The 23,223-nt window shown below is 40.7% G+C and overlaps 1 protein-coding gene across 3 annotated transcripts; it reads right to left on the reverse strand.

Annotated features, from left to right (window-relative positions):
- Positions 1 to 3,885: 3,885 nt before the first annotated feature.
- Positions 3,886 to 18,018, reverse strand: LOC148846851 (omega-amidase, chloroplastic-like). 3 transcript variants are annotated; one of them, XR_016100424.1, is made up of 10 exons: positions 16,250 to 18,018; positions 15,473 to 15,589; positions 13,417 to 13,641; positions 13,236 to 13,329; positions 12,146 to 12,220; positions 6,756 to 6,834; positions 5,480 to 5,495; positions 4,619 to 5,335; positions 4,365 to 4,447; positions 3,886 to 4,143 (listed from the first exon to the last, which is right to left on the reverse strand). XR_016100424.1 is itself a non-coding variant. In XM_088948649.1 (10 exons), the coding sequence occupies exons 1-10, from the start codon at positions 16,523 to 16,525 to the stop codon at positions 4,056 to 4,058; spliced, it is 1,134 nt and encodes a 377-aa protein (XP_088804775.1). In that variant the 5' UTR covers positions 16,526 to 18,018; the 3' UTR covers positions 3,886 to 4,055. The 3 variants fall into 3 exon arrangements, 1 of the variants encoding a protein (XP_088804775.1); XM_088948649.1 differs by having other exon boundaries at positions 4,619 to 4,699; XR_016100425.1 differs by lacking the exons at positions 3,886 to 4,143; positions 4,365 to 4,447 and having other exon boundaries at positions 4,986 to 5,041; positions 5,205 to 5,335.
- Between the last annotated feature and the right edge of the window lie 5,205 nt (positions 18,019 to 23,223).

Raw genomic sequence — 23,223 nt, forward strand, 5'->3', positions numbered from 1 at the left:
CTAACTCTTGGGATGATAAATTAATCTAGTTAGGTAGTAAAAATGAAAAATTCTCAGTTTGATCAGCTTACTTCCAAGCTAAGCAAATGCAAGAAGAAAGTTCAGAAGACGATGTGGATTCCATGCAAAATAAAAAATTCTGGAATCTTGTGTGGAGCCTCCCAACTAAACCAAAAATCAAACAATTCTTATGGAGATGTGTTAATGGATTAAGAGTCAAAGAAAATCTTGCTAAAAGATGATTAAGAGATTCTAGTACTTGTCAAAGATGTGGAAAAGAACATGAATCAATTCTACATTCTTTGCTCCTGTGTGATAAATCAAGATGCATCTGGTTTGGATCAAGTGTTGGTATCAACCTAAACTGTGGTCAAAACTTTCCAATTTTTAAAGATTGGTTAATGCATATTTTCCTCCGGTTAGGAAAGACTTATCTATAAAAATTAGCAAATATTGCCCTAGTGTTATGAGGCATCTGGAAAGATAAATATATTTTTTACTTTGAAAATGAAAATTCAAAGCCTTTTATAGTTATCTCTCTCATTTGCAGGTCAATAGTAGAGAGAGATCATCTCTGGCAACAGAGATCAGAAAGCTCTTCCAAGACTAACCAAGGCAAGAAGAACATTTTTTGGATACCACCAGATCAAGGCCATATGAAAATCAATGTTGATGGTGGTTTTTTGGAATCATCTAGACAGGCTTCTTTTGGTTTCATAATTAGAAATCACTTGGGGTGCTGCTAGGGTGCGGGTTTTGGGCTAGTTAAAGCATCGTCGCCTCTGAAATTGGAAGCTCAAGCCCCCTTAGAAGCAATTGCTTTTGCAGATAAAATGAACAAATCAGATCGTTGTTTTGAATCGGATTGTGAATATCTAGTTAAAATGCTAAATGATTCTGATGGTTGTGAAGACCCAGATATCCTCTTTTGCTGCTAGGATATTCAAGAATCAAGCAGCACATGCTGCGGCAAAATGTGGTTATTCTGGAAGTTTTGAGTCTAGTATTGCAAGTCCTTTATGTCTATCTAATGTAGTAAATCTGGATATAGCTTTTTGTGATCGACTGTAGTAGTTTTTTTGTGTCACTAGGTTCTGTTTTTGTTTTGTTTTCTTTGCCTGTCTCAGATGTATCTCCTTTCTCTGGTTTAATGAAATGGCATCAGTTTTCATCAAAAAAAAAAAAAAAAGATTATAAACCATAGAAGGGCTCACATACAACACAACAATGGATGCACAATCAATCAGTTCAGTTTGGTTCAGTTATTTGATTTGGCCATTTTTCCAATGGAACCAAATCGAATTGGAGTTCAAAACCAAACCAATCCTAACCAAATTCAGTTCATTTTTGTTTAGTTTTCGGTTTGGTTAGGCCTTCACCAAAGGAGCTATCCAAGGTTTTTAAAACTGAACCGGACAACGAACTGTTCAGGGGTCCGGTTCCCGGGTCAAACGGTCCCCATTCTGACAAAAAAAAATAAATAAAAATAAAAACGATCAAAAACTGCTTTACAGTTCGACTGCCCAGATCAACAGTTTTTGAACAAAATGACAGTTCTGGGGTAAAATGGAACCGGTCAGGTGTCCAGTTTTTCCGGTCTGACCATTCGGTCCGGTCCAGTTTTGAAGACCATGGGGCTACCTTCTCCCTCCATCAGGGGAATAAAAGGAACTTCCAATTCACAGTTTTGGAAACCTGTGAACTGTGAACTAAAGTAAAAAACATTTAATTATTCGGATTCTAAACTAATAAGCTTCATCACTTAACCCCTCTTGCGAACTATGAACTAAACAATAAAGATTAAACAAATATAAAATAATAAAATACAGCTGCACTGTGAACTAAAATTGGAATGATGGAATCTCTAGTGACTGAAGGAAGATTACTCAATGAGGTCTTCAGATTCTCATGACTCACTCTCAATGGCTATAAAAGCATAAATGAAGAATAAAAGATGGGCAATGGAGCTTTAGAGAATCGCAGGCAGCAGTGTCTCCACAATGCACCCCACGTTTGGTCACTCACTCACTTGGTCGATGATCACAAGCTCACAGTCACTCACAGCGATGAAATCATGAAATGCAGTTCTCCAAACTCTAGGCTTAGGTGGTACACCATTGTTTTTATTTACTGTTCAGGATTTAGTCATTTAGAGTATTTAAATAATTTAATGAATTATTATTAATTAAAAGTTAGAATGGGCCCAAAGCCCAATGGGGAATTGCCAAATTAGAAAAAATAATAATTAATAAGTATAAAATATTAAATAAAAAGTTATATATTTAATATACATAATTAAATAAATAAATAAATAAACCCATAGTTCAGTTTTCAGTTCAGTCTGGTTGAAAATCTCAGCCAAACCAAACTGATTGAAAAACACAAAAAACAAATCAAGCTAATACCCAAATTAACCGAATCAAACTAGCTTATTCAGTTTGATTAGATTCGGTTTTTGGTTTATTATCCGAATTTGGGCATCTCTACATAAAACTTCCTATTGTATTTGTATAAACTGTGAAACATCGCCTAGCGTGGACCAGGGATCACATCCTATGATCCAATTCCACTTCCACCTCACCCGGACAAATATCTATTTGAAACCAACCTGCCACCCGTGCCAGACAAGTAGCTGTTTTCCACCATTGGGAACCAAGCACTGAGTTACATATATAGTACGTAGTTTTTTCTCTTCATTCATTTTTTTCGGCTACTAATTTCTCTATAACACCTGCCACCGATAATTTTTTATGAAGCACATCTCCAATTGAAGCCAATCAAAAGGTAAATCTTCCTGGCCTTTTGCTTCCTATAACACTTGCAAGGCATACGCCATCATCCGCATAACATCTTCTACACATATCCTCAAACATTTCTCCCTTGATATGCCTGCGCAAAATCACCCGTTTGGCCCGGTCTTCACTTGGCATTGGGACATTTCTTCCCCACATGGCCACATCCCCCCTTTTTCGGGAAACTTGGATACTACCTTCATGGTTATGTTAATGGAAATCATAATATTATAACAAAACTGGTTTTACACTTTTACTAACGAAACATTTCAACGCAACTGCTCTTACAAAGAAAGTATCGTAAGCGCATGAACACAGCCATCGAGTATCGCCTATCTGATATATTAGACAAGGTTCAAAGTATTGACACGTATATGGCCAATACGTATCATGCCAGCAGCTTCCCGATATGCCCCTATAAGGGTTGTATCAGGTCAGCCACTGGTTCAAAGAATAACCTGGCCTTAAACTGACCCCTCTGAACCGATTTCAACAAAATAAATAAATAAAACATATAAAAAAATCATCAATACAGGCCACCAGTGTCGATATTTTACCCCACAAAAATGTTATTATAATTCATGGATGGTGGGTCAAGTTTTTTTAGATCAATTCATCGATCCAGTTTACCTCAAAAAATAAAAATAAAAAAATCATTGATCAAGTGGGTATGGTAGGAAATCTTATACATACTAGGTTTCCTAACTCAAAAAAAAAAAACCGACATAAATCATCCATGTGCTAAATTTAGGTTAGGTTAACTCAAATACCTTATATTAGTGTTGGTCCCGTTTTTTAGATCAAGTGAGTATTAGGAGGAATGCCAATGCACGTCATTTCCACCCATGTATCTCAGCTGTTGATCCGAACTAGTGTGGGCCCCATATGGGCACTACAAGGCCTATTGATTACTGCAATTAATGTTATTATTCCATATCAACCATATTGGATGCATGAACGCAACCTGCCTTTGTACATCACGTGCCCACAAGGAAAGGTAGCAGGAGAGTAAGTATTTCAAGATTCTTGTGAAAATGTCTAAAGCCCAATAACTACTCTTATTTCTGGATAAGCACAAAAAATGTGAGCATCCTTTCTCATCAAAATCCAACCCACCACATAATACCTTAGCTCAGTTTAGAAGTATAAATACAAATATGTACAGTGAAAATACATGTAAAATAATACAAAATACAAAGTTTTGTACTCTACATATTTGTCTTTGTGCTCCTTCCAAACTGAGCCATAGTTTCTGAAATTTCCTTACCTTGTCGACTGCAAATTCAGCCTCTGGACGTCTACTAACTGGTAGAGATCACCACGCTTTTGCTTCTCAAGTGGAAGGTTTGTTCTACAATTACAAAACAATTATAACTGACAAGAAAATAATGACAAGCATAGAAAGTAAACAACAACAACAACAATAATAATAATAATTGCTGCTTCTATGGGAATTTTTTCTGTATATTGTGTGTTCCGTTGATTCTAAGAACACCTTAGGGGCTATTTGCCAAGATGTACGGTTTTTGTTTTTCAAAACAAAATAGTCTTCTAGGTTAGCAGGTGTCTCACCTTCTGAGCTCAATAAATGAATAATCAACCTCTGCTATGACTACAGCTTCATCATGTTCCGTAGTTGCAAGTACTTCACCAAACTGCCATACTTCATTATTTCAGCACTAAGAAATACCTTTAATACAAGCATTTTCCTATCAATTTGCAAATGCCTCAAGATAGATATTTCCACCTTTGTCTAGGAATGACTTCATGAAAATTTAAGAGATGTGATGTAAAGCTGGACTTTGGAGTGACTTTTATGTACTTACTGGTCCAACAAGGGTGGAGTGGCCCCATGCAACATAACCAGCACCAGCATCTCGAGCAGGTGAACAAGTAGCCACATATAACTGCCATTTCAGAAATGAGCAACCAATCAAGTTCACATGGAGAACAGGTTAAGAGGCATTGTTATGCAGAAACCTTTACTCAAATATTGTTTTATTCATTCATAAGGGTATATAAATATATGTAACAATTTTCTCTTAAAAAGTGACCAGATGGTTTCTAAAGAAAAAGAAAGAATTAGATGCTAGGAAATTTTACTTAATAATCTACAAATTAGAAGCTCGAGAGAACAGGCCATGTTTTTTTGATAAATGAGAACATACTATGCTTCAATGTTTCAAAGAATACCTCCAACCCTCTATTGGGAAAAAAGTATCAAGACACCATCAAACCAGCAAGATAATCTGAAATATATGAACTTAGAAACTTGCAGAAATTCACAAATAAATTTTCCTTTTAGTTTAAATAAGAGGAGCAAAGAGAATTAAAAAACTGTTCAAGTTCTATTAAGACTACGCAATTAACATATAGAAAATATATCAATCAGAAAAATAAAATTTAGCATACCTTTAACATAAAAGTAAAAAGATAATTCACAAGATACAAGGGACTTCTATCAAACAAAAGGATGTGCACCAAAGTTTCATGCTTCTGATATTCGGATGACTTTAAGTAGTTGTGTAGATATAGATAGAAAACTGGAAAAAACACATGTATCTCAATTAAAATCCAACCAGGATAGTGTGACTCTAATTCTTTATCAAGAATTATAAATTTCCAAGACCAGCTACACAAGAAGCACATCACTTGAGCAGATACACAGAAGTAGTCTGTTGAGATACCTGATTATCAACAGCCCTGCAAACGGAAACATGGGAACTTGTATCAGTAAGAATTAAGTGACTACAATCCTAGAAAAGCTATAAATTAATTAAGCCACATGCTTCAACACTGAAACATTTCATAAATAGAGATCCAAATCATTAAACAACAGTATAACAAAAGAAACCAACCAATTTTCTGAGAATCATAATCATATCGTAAATCCTAGAGAACATTGAATCTAATCAAATTGAGAACTATATTTAAAATCTAAAGTTTTTTTTCTTAAATTTTTCAAGAGGGGGGGGGGGGGGGGCAATTGATCTTATCCCATTTTTAATCCATATTTACCATATACGTACTTAATATAATGGAGTTTACCACTTGTATGCAATAAGCATAAGATCATACTTGTAAAACAAGTATCCTTTGAAAAGATTAAAAGAAACAAAGGAATCACGAAAGTAAAGAACTAGGTCTCAATTGAATTGATTCGATTACAGCCATTCCATGTATTTTCTCTCTTCTTTCTATCCCTTCAAGAAGCCATTATAGCCATCAACAGCCATAACTTTCTATTCCTTCAAGACCATTCAACATTCTCTCGGGACTAGAATTGAGTTGGTCCTACATCACATGCTCAATATAATAGATGGCATGCAAAGACTATCAGAACTTGAAATCATCTGAAAAGTAAAAAGTAATTATGAAAAATATATAAATTTGGGGAGGATGTTCATCATATTCTCAAACAACAGGAACTCAACATCCATAAAACTTGAAATATGCAGCCCATGCACAACATACCATGACAGATGATTACATGATTGCACCACATGATGTCAAAATGGAACCAAAGCAAAGGGACTAAATGCAAATAAGGGAGCTATAAGGCCTCACTGCCTGCCATCTAGAAGAGTATCCAATATAAATAACTGGATACCACTAAACAATGAGTGAATCATATTCCTGCCTCAATTGCAGATATGACAATAACTCATTAAGAATTCAGCATGGTTATTTACTCATAATGTAGTTATCACTCCATGAGTGAATCATATTCCCGCTTCAAATCATTCTCTTGAAACATGTTCGAAATTACTATTGATGTAATTGCAGATGTAAGTCACATGACACTCAATAAACATTCAGAATTAACAAGGGAAATGAATGTTTTCTAACACTTTACATACAATATTCCTAGAAGCAGTAAAATTTAGAAATTAAACCTTTCTAGAACAATTACTTTAGTTCTTTTCAGCTTCCAAAACTTTTAACTATTCACTGAATCATTACCTTGCCCTTTGCAACAACTCCCAATGCAGGGGACCAGTGGTCATGTTGAATGCTCCAGGATAGCATAGCAAGTGAGCCCCTGATATCCAGATTGCCATACCCTCAATTAGTACTAAATGATACCAACATGAGAATCATAGGTAAGTAATAGAAATTTGATAATCAGCTTATGTGGAATAAAATATAGGCAGGGCATGTAGAACATATAAAATCACAAAAGGAAATGGCACATCAACTATGGCAGGAAGTTTACAGTAACAACAAAAATAATATAACTTTCTAATTTAGAAGGATACTATTAATTGAGCAATACTCCAACCTATGGTTAGAATTGAGCTGACATGGACTGCTCGATTCAAAACATAGCCAGTCTGGAATGTCACCTAATGCTCAACAGTCTGGATTGATCACTTGTCCATGTGGATAAAATAGACTACGCCATGCAGGAAAGCTTATATACATCAAAGAAGGGAAATTTCCCACATGCTCAGCCCTGTTTGTGTCACCTGGAAGGATGGCATGGCAGATCTAAACCATCCCCCATATGTATGATCATTGGCTTAGCACCTAATTCTCCTAACCAAATCAGCCAAGCAACCTACCTTGTATTGGTGATTTCCCCCATAAATTTTAGCCACTTATTTAATTTTATAATATAAAATGAACCCAAAAAGATTGTTCTTATACCAAATACAGCCTGAAATAACCCTCCTTTTCCAGTCTTGAAACCAAAAGGCTAGCTAACAATTTGCCATATCATGGCTCTTGATAGAACACACTGACATGAAAGGATTTGTTCATCCAACAAAATAGTTTTTTATTTGTAACTTGAAATTTTATTAATATGTGAAAAAAATGATTTACATTAGAATACAAATATGTTTCACACCCCTTTAAATAATAGCCCAGTCCCAGCTGCCTATCCCCTCATTCAATTTATACATTCATGATTTCATGGGGAATAATTTCCAAACAACATTTCTTCTAATCACCACTTGCCAAAATAATGCATCAGCTAGGTTGTTGGCACATCTTCAGTCAACAAAATGTAGCTCGTAGTTCCCTTGCCAGTTGTAGCGCTTCTCTCATTAAGTACTGTTGGAATAATGTTAGAATAACTTAGTTGCAGTTGTTAGGGCCTGTTTGTCTAATTAAAGTATTTTTATTTCGTTTTTTATTTATGTTATGTTTGTTATTGTAATCAGGGGCACAAGGGTCTTTTCCCTTGTTATTTTTGCCGCCGTATATATTATAAATAAACACTGGCGCCGCCAGTACTGTTGCATTGCAAACTCTCTCTTTTCTTTTCTCTTCTCTTCTCTTCTCTTCTCTTCTCTCCTCTTCCACCTATCTCTGGCCGGCTACACTGTCAAGATGGTATCAGAGCAGGAATACTGATTAAAAGAGAACAGACCGTTCAACCCTACTGTCAAGAGAAGATCGATCAACCCTACTGATTAGTGGAACAGGCTAGCAGAAAGGAAATCTGATTCTGGACTACAGAATAGCTACGACCGGTACAGTTCTTCCTCTACTTTTCTCCTCTTTACTCTCCTTGATCATGGGCCGAGTGAAAACCCTATGAATCTGGGGCGGCTGAATGCTATCGAACCTGTGTAACCCTAGTTGTCTTGGATGGCGTGATCCTATTGATGTGTTAAGACAACTGTAGGTCAATGCTGACCTGTCTTCTCAATGGTTTGAGTTGACTATAAGCAAGAAGGATCTCTCCAGCTGATTAGTGGTTGTTAGCCATTCTAGAATTCTGATAGGCAGGTCTGAAACTGCCGATTATTACCTCAGTTTTGTCCAGAATTTGGTACGGTTTGTGCACAATCTGGTTGGTAAACCCTAGTGTGTAGGTGTGAACTGAGTGGAGCATTGCTTTGTGGAGTAAGGAGGGGTCCTAAATCCGGTGTGTGTGACTGAGTAACTGCTTGACCATGTCGACTGAGAATTCTGCTACTTCAGAAATCTCAGGGAGCCACAATGGAGTGAGTGGGGGAATGGATATGAGCTTTCCCATGGCTGTCATTCCCTTTGATGGTCTGAATTACCTTGAGTGGTCTAGGGGGATAAAACTCTACATCACTGCTAGGGGGCGAATAGGATACATCAATGGGAGAGTAAAGGAACCGAAGTATGGAAGTGCTGAGCATGATAGGTGGGACCAAGAGAACAGTATGGTGATGTCTTGGCTCTTGGTTTCAATGCTGCCACAAGTAAGGAAGACCTTTATGTGGGCTGAAACTGCTTGTGAGATATGGGAACAAGCGAAGTCCACTTATTCAGAACAGAGACACTATGCCAAGATATATTAACTAAAAGCAGAATCTTCTACTTGCAAGCAGGGGGAGAGGAGTCTCTCGATGTACTATTCTGATTTGACATCAATATGGAAAGAACTTGATCACTATCAGAATATGAATTGGAAGTGTGATGAAGATGCAAAAGCCTATAAGTCACTTGTATCACAGCAACGTGTGTTTGCCTTTCTCCTAGGGCTGAATCAGTCATATGAGTCCATCAGGGTACAGATCTTGGGTAGTAAAGACTTGCCATCAGTCCAGGAGGTGTATGCCTTGGTGCAGTCAGAAGAAAGCAGAAGAAGTGTGATGAATGGTGTAGAAGGGGAGTCAGTTGCCCTAGCAGTCCGGGGAAATTCAGATACAAATGTCGGAGGTGGTTTTAAAAGGGGTGACACTCAAAAAAAACAGAAGATAAAAACAAGCTTTGGTGCACTCACTGCCAGAAGACACGACACACTAAAGATACATGCTGAGATCTTCACCAATTGGACATCAAGAATGCCTTCTTGAATGGTGACTTGGAAGATGAGGTGTACATGACCCAACTCCCAGGGTTCTGTGCCAGAGGCAGTGAACAAAAGGTGTACAGATTGAAAAAGTCCCTATATGGATTGAAACAATCACCTCGGGCTTGGTTTAGTAAGTTCCATGTAGCAGTCCAACAAATGGGATTCAAACAATGCCAATCAGATCATACCTTGTTTGTAAAAAGAGGTGAAGGTAAAATTGCAACTCTTATTGTGTATGTGGATGACATAGTGATCACAGGAGATTGGGAGGCTGAAATCCAGAGACTAAAAAAATTCTTAGCCACTAAATTTGAGGTGAAGGATCTAAGCTCCTTACGATACTTCCTTGGAATTGAAGTTGCCCGCTCTCACAAGGGCATCTTTATTTCCCAACGGAAGTATGTACTAGATCTACTAGAAGATACAGGCAAGTTGGGGGTAAAACCATCTGATTCACCTATTGAACCTAATCACCATCTGGGAGACAGTCAGGGAGAGATTTTGAAAGATGTAAAGATGTTCCAGAAACTTGTGGGGAGACTTCTGTATTTGTCTATGACCAGGCCTGATATTGCCTATGCAGTGGGTGTCCTTAGTCAATTCATGCACAGCCCGATGACAACTCACTTTGAAGCTGCAGAGAGGATCTTGAGATATCTCAAGAAGTTTCCTGGGGCTGGTTTGTTGTTCCAGAAACACAGTCACTTAAAAGTGGAAGTATATACTGATGCAGATTGGGCAGGAGCAGTCAATGACCGAAAGTCCACCAGTGGTTATTGTGCCTTTGTAGGAGGAAACCTTGTCACATGGAGAAGCAAAAAACAAAGTGTGGTGGCTAGATCCAGTGCTGAAGCAGAACATAGAGCGATGGCTCATGGGGTTGCAGAAATCATGTGGATAAGAAATCCGTTAGGTGAACTAGGTTTTGCAGTAAACAATCCTACTTCACTCTACTGTGACAATAAAGCAGCCATCAATATTGCTGCTAATCCAGTTCTGCATGATAGGACGAAACACATTGAAGTGAACAAACATTTTATCAGAGAGAAACTTGAAAGTGGAGAAGTGTGCACACCATATGTCAACTCGGAAGAGCAACTTGCAGATATCTTCACCAAAGGTCTTCATCATGTGCGGCACAAAGATTTGTGTGACAAGTTGGGCATGATTGACATCTATGCTCCAACTTGAGGGGGAGTGTTGGAATAATGTTAGAATAACTTAGTTGCAGTTACTAGGGCCTGTTTGTCTAATTAAAGTGTTTTTTATTTCGTTTTTTATTTCTGTTATGTCTGTTACTGTACTCAGGGGCACAAGGGTCTTTTCCCTTGTTATTTCTGTCGCCCTATATATATTAAATAAACACTGGCGCCGCCAGTACTGTTGCATTGCAAACTCTCTCTTTTCTTTTCTCTTCTCTTCTCTTCTCTCCTCTTCCACCTATCTCTGGCCGGCTACACTGTCAAGAAGTACCTATATGCCCAAAAACACACAACTGTCCTTAAGTCCTATTACACTATGATATCTCCGAATTCCAGCATTCAGCCAACGAAATAGCTGGGATTAGGGCTCACTTAAGTTATTCAAAAAAAGGGCTTAACAAGGACATCTGACAAGTGTTTCAAGCTGAAACCTACCTCATGAAGAGAGTGCTGGCCCTCAATCCTCCTATTAAATTAGCCTAACACTCCCAAGTATTGGTGAATTCCCTCATAAATTTTACTTCTTCAAAGAATTAACTAAGTTTAGCCCAGAAAGGAACTTTCAGTCCATACTAACCTAAAGACATAAGAAGCTATTGCTTTGTGGTCAACTAGCGAGAAGCTAGGCACCAACTAGCCACCAAATTACCCATGGAGGTTAAAATGGCCATTCATTGTCTTACTACACTAACGACACTAATATCCATAACACTTTCAAATATCAAATATAATAAGAGAGGCTTCAAGGAGACATCTTTCTGGATGCCCAAGTTAACAGATTTAAAGAAACCATTTGTGAAGAGACGAAACCCTCTAGAGATGTTTAATCCTCAAAGAGAATTTGATGCTCAAAGACCTTGTGCCATCAGTTCTTTTTTTTTTTAATGTCAAAATTGGGAACACCTTCCACAGCTAAAATTGAGAATTTTCCAAACAGTTATTTCTCCTAAGGAACATATTACACCTCCCCTATGTCATTGTTAAACAAGGAAGAGTTCGTCATGGACATCAAACCCTTGACAATATCATTAATGTCCCTTTTCTTGATATCTTGGAAATAAACAAAAGGCTACACAATACAGGGAGTAGCACATCCCCAACGATCCATTTTTTCCATAAGATTAATATAGAAAGATGCTAGAATTTAGCCCATTTCTAAGAATTGAAATTGCAAAGAACCACTGGGATAGCATTGCAACCAATCCCAATATCTTAAAAAGGCCTAACAATATGACTACTGTGGTAGTAGAAGATCTGCTTGCAAAGATAACTGCCAAAATAAATCAATAGAATACTATCCACAGCTAGAAGTAACTAGTTAGATATCACACAAATTGATATTGAAAACAAAAGGTAAAAATGAAACTAACCCCTTGCTGCATACAGCATTGCTAGCTCTTGGAATCGAATATCATAACAAATACCGATACCAATACGTCCTACATCTGCATGAACAAGTCCATGGTTATTTTGCAACTGATATTATACTAGCTGGATGCGCCAAACATGCATGCACTACAATTCCATCCAGAAAATGATTCAAATATCTAAACCGAAAAAAAAAGGAAAAAAAAAAGCATAGAGGCAAGGGGAATGTTCGTGGCTATACAATCTATGTATGTTAACATTTATTTCCTTTTTGCCCTTTCACAATGCCTTCAGAAAACGCCACACTTATTTCTTATATGAGGTCTTTTATTGTATTGCTAATGTATTCCTTTTTTTTTATTTTTGAATAGTGTGCTTGTAAGTTGTGAAGTGGGGAGATTGGGGACTGCATTCCAGTTTATAGTCACTCACTGTACATGGGTTATATGCCTTTTGTACAAATCATGTTTTACCTCCCCCCCCCCCCAAAAAAAAAAAAAACACGCAATCAGATTGAAACTTAAGTTGTGACAGGAATAGCAAAGGATGATCAGATCAAAATTGTGATGAACCATTCATACGTGAGATATCATCTAATATTGACTTTATCTGCTAAGTGGTTGAAGGAGTATCAAGTGTAAAAAAGACATTTTAAAATCAAAAGTTTCAGAGATTCAACAAAGCAGCAGAAGTTAACTAAAATCAGAAAATAAATAGATAAATTATTCTTCTTAGATCATAAACATTTGTAGAGAGCCTTTCTAAGTTCTTATTGGAGTTTGGTGCTTAAAACGAAACCCTAATGATATGAACATTGAAACAGGATAAGCACAACAGTCATAGACCAATTTTGCATGGACATGGACAAGAGAGTCAGAATCAAATTTGTCCAAGAGTCTGACTCAGCAAGATGAGAAAACATGAACTCATGCACACATTTATAGAAAAGTATACAATATGAAAATAGCTTATCTTTTCAATTCTAACATAGAATACTTGGAGAAAATGTGTCAAAAATGTTGCTTTTGTTACTAAGTAACATTTAATAAAAAAAATATAGAGTGGGTATGCATGAAAACAAGCAAAGAATACCTGTGTCCACAATGGTAGGGTTCTCTCCTGCTGTGAGAGTCTTTGATTCCTTAAATGTAATCTTCCCAGGGATATCAATGTCAAATAGATGTATCTGTATTGAGATGCTTTGAGTCAGAAATTTTGCTAAACCAACCTGATTCGCCAAGAAAATACCCCATAACCATGCTGATAAACATACTTTTCTGTGTTTGGCCCTCAGTTTCCCATCTGTACCAAAGACACAACAGGTATTATACAACCTATCACCATAACGTTCTGGTATGGAGCCACCAACTATTGTGATCTTCAGACGGTGAGCTACCTCAGACAGCATTGCAGTTGAAGGAGATGCATCACCACCAGCATCAATATCTTCCGCATATATTGGAAAGCTATCATTTGAATATGGACTATTCCATATTTCCTAAGATCAAACATACCACAAAATACAAAACAATTAAGAAGTGGAATGATATTATTGTTGCACAAAAAACACATCAGACATGTAACATACTGGCAACAGTGACAGTGCCAAGCTGCTAACATGAACCAGCCTCAGGAGTGTTTTCTAGAAACACTGAACCAGAGCACATTTTTTCTTTTCTTTCTTTTTTTTCCGATTTTTGAAAAATGAATTGCAATTGTTATTCTCAGTGGCACTGATAGAACAGAGACAGAAAGATGAAATGCTTAGAAGCCTTGGCATGTTAGCATAGAATGTAAACTATCAGGTAGTGTGAGAGGTGTTCCTGTAGTAATAATATCAATACCAAAATCTCCAATATGTCAGCAGTTGAGGTCAGTTTTTCAAACTTCTAAAGCTTTTTGGTGATTGGTTTAAATACATGCTAATCAGCGTTCTGCAAGAGGTAGAAATTCAAAATAGCATTTACACATTAAATCTCAACTCATTCAGCTTCCCATATAAAAGGATAATATTTATCACTCTGTTTGCACATGAATGAATTGTTGGTCTTTCAATATGATCTCTCTACTACTGTACTATATACCACCACAAACAATCAGAAAGGAGCTCCCTCAATGGTAAAGATTTTACTTAAGTGGTAGACTTCTAAGCTCCAAATTTCCTTCCCTTCACTGAACAGAAAGGAATTGCAAAACAGGATTCTTGTAGCCAACACTATATAGTTGGAACAAGGCTTAGATGATGATGATTTTCCAGACTTTCTTCTTCTTTAGAAAAACACAAATATATTAACTAAAATTAAGATAACACAACCAAAATAAAACTACCAGGCCCTATTCATAGGTCAAGAAAACCATGAGGATATCTGATGAGGCAGAGGGTCCTAAAGGCCCTAGAGGATACAGCATGACACAACCTTTTCTCTTGACTTTGAAATGCACAAACCAGGCAGAACTAAGGAAAGAAGCTAATGTATTAATATGCACCATCAAAGGTCAGTTGCCAGTCCAAAAAGAGATTTTCTAATATAGCATTACCACCTACTAGGCATCCAAAAAAACAGTTAGATAGCATATTCTATTTTCTACGGATGATAATGGGTTATGCTGAGTTTTTAAAGATAGTAGAGAGAATTCTGATCTGTTCAAGACTGGCCCGCACCCCGGGCCTGATAATATATGTCCGGGCCTGGACCTGGGCCAGGCCCCACTAACCATCTGTGCTTGCGCTCATGGGTTAATAAAACCATTTTAAAAAAGAAAACTTATATCTAAGCTTACATTCAAATTTACAGAAAATTATATAAAATTTTATATACATATGTTAAATGTTAATATATATATATATATATATATATAGAGAGAGAGAGAGAGAGAGATAGATAGATACACACACGTAAACTGTAAATATTATATATAAATATATTAAACTTCCAGGTTGGCCAGGCTTTCCGGGCCTACCATAGCCAGGCAATGCAAGCCTGGGAAGAGATGATCATCCCTACTATTTTCCACATTTTCAAATGAAAACAATAGCACTGTCGTCTAATGAATAGCAGAAACAAAACAGAATTCAGAAGCAGAAACGTTATTTAGGTTAATGGGGAGTGTGCTACCGGAACTTCAGTGGCGCCAAAACAGTGTGACGTCTGGGAAAAAGGACAAAAACAGCAGGCACTTTTATTAACCAAAGTTTCCCTGGTTCACCGTCCTTTCTGCAGACGTATTAACAAATAGGGATCTCGACCAGGAAATCACTAATTCACTTGAGTTTCCTTAGCAGTTCTCTTTATGCTACTTGTACTTCTGTATACGTTGTTTTAACTTACAGGCAAGAGAACAAGTTGAGCACCCTTTTCAGCAGCCTCCTCAATTGCGCTGCGAGCATGAGCAATGTTCCTCTCCTTATCAGCAGTCACAGCAAGTTGGCAAAGAGCAATCTTGAACTGAAATTGTTTAAAAAAGAAAAAAAAAAAAAAAAAAAAAAAAAACATAGTTTCAGAAAGAATGAATCTAGGCTGAGGCTTGCCGAGGCTTCTTAAAGAAGATATTCTCTATCATTGCGTAACAAGAAGCAAAATTAAAAATAAAAAATAAAAAATAAAAAATAAAAATAAAAATAAAAACAGAAAAAAAAGGACGATTGTCACCACCAAATGGGTTTATAATCACGCGATTTCTCCCAGCTAATACTTCGTACAAATGAATTCATAAAAATCATCATAAATTTCACAAATTTGAAAATTAAAAAAAAAATCTCGCTAATCAAGACTACTAAAAAAATGTAGGAGAGCAAATCGGACCGACATGTTATGTAACAGCGTCAATTCTTCAGTCCTAATTCAAATCGACCTATTAACCGAAAATTAATTGCCGGCTCCAACTACCACTCGAGAAGCAATTTTTACGATTACAAATTAAACCTGAAGCTACATAAAGGGATTTCAAACTGAAAGAAAAAATGACGCGAATAAAGAAACAATAAAATGGAGAAACAAAATAGATTAGAAGAATAGTAAGAGATTAAACCGAAGGTGATCCAACAAAAAAATTCAACGGAGTAGAAAGAAAGAAGAAAGTAAACAAATAAATAAATAAAATCTTGCCTTGGTTACAGGAAGGACAGGCAAAGGAAGCGCAGGAGGAACCCTTGCTTGCTCAGGCTTGTAATCAGACGCCATTTTTGCAGATACGGTTCTGATCGACCTCGAGAGATTATTGCTGCTGGTATTGCGTTTGGCCCTCAAAGCAGAGGGATAATTGAAGAGAATATTTGGGCGGAACAAGGGAAAGAAGGAAGTGACGCTGGTTTTCAGTTGACAAATAGATGCAGAGAGATTGTAATTGAAGGTAGACGATAACGAGGCCAGTCCGGCTTTCATTTTTCGATCGTGGGACCTGATACGTCTCCCGCCCCCGCATCCAGAACCAGAAGGAACAAAAGCATTAAGAGAAATGGGCCCCAGTACGACAAATAAATTAGGGTAAATTTCAAAAAACCTCTTATAATATAGGGTCAGGGACAAAAAACTAAACTTTAATTTGCGACAAAGATCCCTCAACTTTAACTTTTACGTTGCGGTAAATGCCCCGGCCGTTAAATTAGATCACGGAAGGCTTTAAATTACCAAAATATCTTATTAAACTTTTCTATTTTCTTTTTCTTGCCATTCTCCTTGGTGTATCCAAAATGTGTGCCTTCGACGGGTAGCTTTCATTTTTCTCTAGAGATATATTGACTTCGCTCTGTAAATTGCAGAGTTAGTCCAAAATCTACAATGCCCCGGAATGCATCCACTGTTTACCAATTGAATGGCTAATTAATAAATCTAAGCTTCCCAACAAACATAATCAAAGATAAAACTAAATAATTTCTTTGGCAAAAAAGGTGGTAAAATAAAGAACATCCTCATCTACGCTAACTTTTTGAAAAGGGAAGCATTGTAATTTGTAATGGTCTGATGAAAACCACTTTCATACCGAAATTTTAAAACCCATTTCAATGCTTCAGTTGGAGCTAATAGGGATGCTAAAATAGGAGTAGCAGGTTGAGATTGTAGGAGCAAACAACCCATTAATCTTCTCCATATGGTTATAGTTAAACTTAGTGTAGATCAGTTAGCAAACAAAAAAGAATGCAAATAAAGAGACCCAAAGACGCCATTACAGTCTGCATCTTTTGCCCAAAAGAAAGTATATATATCGAGTTGCAGATGTTAACCAGATTTTATGGTCTTGACCTGTCTGGAACGTCGGCATCACAAGTGGACTGGGGTGGGAGGTATCAAGTCGTTTTCAGTCTTACTTGTTGGAGGTATTGTCGTCCCTTTCTCTTCTGCCTTTCGGATCATTGATCTCTGTTTCTACGTTCATGGATTCGAATGCTGCATTTTCAGTTATATTGCTAGAATCTCTCAACGGCTGCCACAGAGAAGACCGTGATCAATCTGTAAGATATCCTCCAAAGATTTGCCTTCGACAACATCTGCAAGATTGCTTTCAGATTTGACCTAGAATACTTGTCTCCCTCCTTTCCATCGCCAGAATTCACCACCGCAATTGAAAGTGTTGTTTGCCTTAGTAGTGAAAGGTTCGACTCAATTAACCCAGCAATCTGGAAGCTGAAAGCAGTCGTTATTGGGTCAGAGAAACAGCTAGGTTAACAGTCTCCCAAATTTGCGGCTTTGCACAGACATGGTGGCTTTGACCTGGTTCTTCTGGATAATATCTAAATCACCATTAGGTGAAGAATATGGTTTACACTCATGCGTCGCTGTACATAGAGTATGAGGCTATATCTGCTGGCCACCAGTTCCTGCGGCACCAAGGAGGCAGGGAGGACGACATATTACCCGATGGGACTAGGGGTGAGTATGGGCCGATTTGGTTCGGTTCGGTTTTATGGCAAAACCTGGAACCTACCCTTTAAGAATTGGTTCTAGACTTTTAGAATCGGAACCTACCCTCTAAAGGTCGATTCTAGCCTTAGTGGTTTTAAGGTCGGATCTAGGGCCTACCCATGAAACCTGTACTTTATTCTCTCTCCCATCACAAAAAAAAATAAAAAATAAAAAAATTAATAAGTATGATATATAGTTTAAAATTCATATTATTTTTATTGATTAAATTGGATAACATAGTGTGTAAATTATCATTATATGGTTAAAAACTTATAAATTAAATTTAAATTTTGTAAATATTACTGATAAAGGAAGATTTGGCCCGACCTCACAGTTATGCAACACGTGGCAGAAACAACAGTTCGGCAAAAGGGCCAAGCCTAAGGCGTGAACAAGGGGACACCAGCGGACCGAACTCCCTACGGGGGCCCGAACTCACCCTTGGCCCAAAACCAGAGTAATCCAAACTGGCCAACCTTGTACAGCTCGGGATATACCTCGCCGAACTGGCCGACCTTGTAACAGCTCGGGATATACCTCGCCGAACTGGCCGACCTTGTAACAGCTCGGGATATACCTCGCCGAACTAGCCAACCTTGTAACAACTCGGGATATACCTCGCCGAACTGGCCAACCTTGTAACAGTTCGGGATACACCTCACCGAACTTACCTGCTCTATAGATACCTCCGAACTCAAGACTTCGCCTCGCTCACCACTCCGCATCACCTTCTGGGCACCAAAACCAAACAAGTCGTACCATGCCTGACACTGAGGAAGTACGTGCCCGAGGGCGCCGCACCAGACTGACTTGGGATCTGACGCTTGGCGGCCGCACTCTAAACGGCCACCTGCCACCGCCACTGACACCGCCATCTCCAGTTAGAGAGACAGTTAGGCAGTGACAGTTCTGTTCCAGCAGAAAGAACGACGGCCAAATTGACAAGCGCAAGGGTAATCATACCCGACCTGACAAGGGCCTCGGAGCGAGTGCGCGAAGTGATTATAAGAGCCCCCTGCCCCCCAACAAAAAATGTATGCAAACTTTGCACTATCTGGTGTTATCTTACTTTTGAAGGATTCTAACTTGAGCTTCGGAGACGCTACACCAGGTTCCCCCCGGAGCTTACTCATCTCCTCCGTTTCAGGTTCCCTGCTACCCCGTTCAGAAGCAAGGTCGTTGACAGCTAAGACCGGCCGGATCGCGCTTCATCAATTGGCGTCGCCTGTGGGAAACGCTTCAAAAAACCTCCCTCCAAACTTCCATAACCCCTTTTCTTCAAAAAACCCAACACTCATGGCCTCCTCCAGCAACGCCGGACGTGGCTTGGAGACAAACACCACCGGGGAACAACTTCAAGTCCCCGTGGTGTGCATTGGACAGTTCACCATCCCCCTTTCGGTGGATGGGATCCCCAGCTTGAACGCGCCACAAGCAGTGGCGCCCGTAAACCTTCCTACCACAAGCATCCCCTTTCCTCCCCTTATTGAGACAACCTTTAATGAACCGATTGCCGTCCCCCTGGCAGCCAACCAAAACCGGTTGGATGACCTGATGCAGTGCATGTGGGCAATGCAAGCCCAAATACAACAGTTCCAGCAGCACCAGCTTCACCAGCACCAAGTACTGCACATCTCCCAGTATCACTATCAACAGCAGTTCCCCCAACTGCCACTGAACCAACCACTACTTCCACCTCGCCACCCCGCTCCAAGGCCAATCAAGGCCTCCCCGCAGGATGGACGCCCCCACCAGGCGAAGGCCTCCCGGCCCCAGAACCCCCCTAACAGCCAGGCCACGTCCCCAGGCCGAAGAGAGAAAAATATCATCCCTGCCTCACAACTCGCCCGCGAGGTCGGCACCCCGGCGCTCCAAGCCCGAGTTCCCGCTCACAAAAAACCGATTCGGCGCCCTGGCGGCAGACTACCAGCATTCCAGGCCCATCGAGCTCGGTAACACGGAGGCCAGCAGCGCCAATACAAGGCCCACTCAACAACGAAGGCGCCGGCGAAGTCGCCGAACCGCCACCTGTGTCTTGTCAGAACTCAGAGGCAAAGAGACGAGCTCGGACGAGGTAGAAGCTGCCCCGATTCTCTCTGTTCCTTCCCCCATTGCATCAGAACTCCTGGTGGTCCCCTTACCCAGAAATTTCAAGCTCCCACCTCTGGACAAGTACGACGGGACCTTCGACCCCAACGACCACGTTGACGCCTTTCAGTCCCAAATGCACCTCGCCAGGGCCAGCGAATCGTGCATATGCGTGGCCTTTACCACCACCCTCAGGAGGGTAGCCCGCACTTGGTACAGGAACCTGGCCCCCGGGTCGATAAAGTGCTGGGCCCAGTTCGTGCAGGTCTTCACCGCACACTTTGTCACCAGCCAACGGTGCCCCAGAACAGAGGAAAGCATCTTCGGAGTAGTCCAAAGAGAAGGAGAATCCATCCGGGGCTACATCAAGCGATTCAACGAAGCATGCTTGCAGATACCGCGGTTGGACCCCGCAGTGCAGCTCGCGACAGCCAAAAGAGGGGTGACGCACAAAGAATTCAAATGGCACATGGTGGCTAACCAGCCCGCAACCGTGGCCGAATTCCTCAAGCTCGCGGATAAGTTCATGAGGATAGAGGAAGAAATCAACCAACGAACCAAAGGCGGGAACGAGAAAAGAAAGAGGGAAGGCGAGCTCTCCAACCCTGTCGACAGAAAAAACCCAGCCCGGGAGCCAAAGCCGAACCAGTCGTTCCGAGCTCCCCTAGCAGTTCGGACGAACTACACGCCGTTAAACACAAGGCGGACCGAGATCTTAATCACGATCAAAGATGCCCCGTACGTGAAGTGGCCACCTCGCCTAAAGGGAAATCCGAACGAGAAAAATAAGAATTTGTATTGTAGTTTCCATAGAGACCATGGTCATAATACCGAGCAGTGTAATAACCTCCGGGACGACATAGAGGGGCTCATCCATCGCGGATACTTGAAAAACTTTGTACAGCACAACAATAATAACAATAAGGCAGGTCGGCAAGGGGAGCACGAAAAAGATGCCCCCGAGTCTAGCGACAGACCTGCCGAACCGTTGCAGCGACAGCCTCCGAAAGAGAGGCCAGTTCGGGGAACCATCCATGTAATTGTGGGAGGTTCGGTGGTAGTGGGGTGTACCTCGGCAGCGGCCCGGACTTCAGTTCGCGAAGCGGCCCTCGAAGAACGGAACCCCCAAAGAGACCAAAGACCGAAGAACCAATCTTCTTCACGGAGGACGATGCGCAAGGGGTCCGCTACCCCCATGATGACGCGCTTGTCATTAAACTAAGGATCAGCGACTTCGAGGTCAGACGCGTACTCGTAGATTCGGGCAGCTCAGCGGACATCCTCTTTAAATCAGCATTTGACCAGATACAATTACAAAGGAGCGAGTTGAAGCCCGCGAACACTCCCCTGGTGGGTTTCAGCAGAGAGGAAGTCAGGCCCCTCGGAAAAATAACAGTACCTGTGGAAGTCGGCACATGGCCTTGTACGGCCAGACTCAACCATGATTTCCTGGTGGTCGCGACCCTCTCCCCATACAATGACATAATAGGGCGGCCGATCACGCATATCCTACGGGCGGTGGTCTCCACCTACTATTTGGCCATGAAGTTCCCTACGGACTTCGGTGTGGGGGTAGCGCGGGGCGACCAGCTCGAGTCTCGCAAGTGTTATGTTGCCAATCTGAAGGGAAAAACCAAGGCGGCCGACGACCTCGAACTGGAGCGGCCTACGGAGCAAGGTGAGGAACGACCTTCGCCCACAGAGGAAACGGTCGCAATCCCGACTCCGGCTACGGACCCACCTCGCACACTTCAGATCGGAGCATCTGTCGAGGAACCCCTACAAACTGAACTGGTGAGTTTTTTACTTCAAATTTTAGATATTTTCGCCTGGTCTGCGACCGACATGCCCGACATTAGCCCCGGCCTGATAACTCACAAACTTAATACTAACCCTGTAGTCAGACCCGTTAGACAGAAGAAACGCAACTTAGCCCCAGAACGCTGGAGGGCGGTCGACAAGGAGGTCGAGAACCTCCTCGCAGCAAACTTCATAAGGGAAGTCCATTACCCGAGCTGGGTGGCCAACCCGGTGTTGGTAAAAAAGGCAAACGGCAAGTGGCGCATGTGCGTCGACTACACCGACCTGAACCGAGCTTGCCCGAAATATTGCTTCCCCCTCCCCATAATTGACCGCCTAGTGGATGCGACCTCGGGAAATGAGTTGCTAAGCTTCCTGGAAGCCTACTCGGGCTACAACCAAATCCGGATGGACCCATCCGATGAGGAAAAAATCAGCTTCATAACCGAGTTCGGCCTATATTGCTACAAGGTCATGCCCTTCGGACTAAAAAATGTCGGGGCGACTTTCCAAAGACTTGTAAATAGGCTGTTTCGGCCCCTGATTGGCACGAAGATAGAGTGCTATGTAGACAACATGGTCGTCAAGACTCAGTTTTCACAAGAATTAATACAAGACTTAGACAAGATAACACCCAACAAATGTGTCTTCGGCGTCACCTTGGGCAAATTCCTAGGGTACATTGTCAATCGGCGCGGTATTGATGCCAACCCAGACAAGATAAAAGCCATTCTAGATATGAGACCACCTCAGAAAGTAAAAGAGGTTCAGAGGCTAAACGGCCGCATAGCCGCTCTAAGCCGCTTCATGTCCAAATTGGCAGACCGCTGCCTACCTTTCTTCAAAGCAATCAAAGGCAAAGGGTTCGAGTGAACCCAGGACTGCCAGCTCACGTTCGACGAGCTAAAAGGTTACCTCGCTAGTGTGCCAACCTTAGCCCGGCCCGAGGAGGGCGAGGTCTTAGAACTGTACCTCTCGGCAAGCGACGAGGTGGTCAGTTCGGTACTAATAAAAGAAACAGACCGAGTCCAGCGACCCATCTATTATGTTAGTAAAATTTTGCAGGGAGCAGAGACAAGCTACCCGCAGATAGAAAAGCTAGCATACGCCCTAGTGACAGCAGCTCGGAAACTCCGCCCATACTTCCAGGCTCACACCGTCATCGTCCTGACTGACAAACCACTGAGACAAGTTTTACTCAAACCCGAGGTTTCCGGTCGACTGGCTAAATGGGCCATCGAACTCAGCGAGTACGACCTCCAGTACAAACCAAGAACCGCTATTAAGGCCCA

Source organism: Nelumbo lutea, chromosome 6, assembly GCF_056320005.1.
Source record: "Nelumbo lutea isolate HS-2025 chromosome 6, American lotus-T2T, whole genome shotgun sequence".
NCBI lineage: Eukaryota > Viridiplantae > Streptophyta > Magnoliopsida > Proteales > Nelumbonaceae > Nelumbo > Nelumbo lutea.

What these genes read in the sequence shown, in the direction of transcription:
- LOC148846851 (XM_088948649.1), bottom strand. Translation starts at nt 16,525, where the DNA reads ATGAAAGCCGGACTGGCCTCGTTATCGTCTACCTTCAATTACAATCTC. An exon ending in ACTCCACCCTTGTTGGACCA is followed by an intron (nt 4,448 to 4,618) that starts GTAAGTACATAA and finishes GAAGTATGGCAG; the next exon opens with TTTGGTGAAGTACTTGCAAC. An exon ending in TCATTTATTGAGCTCAGAAG is followed by an intron (nt 4,144 to 4,364) that starts GTGAGACACCTG and finishes TTGTAATTGTAG; the next exon opens with AACAAACCTTCCACTTGAGA.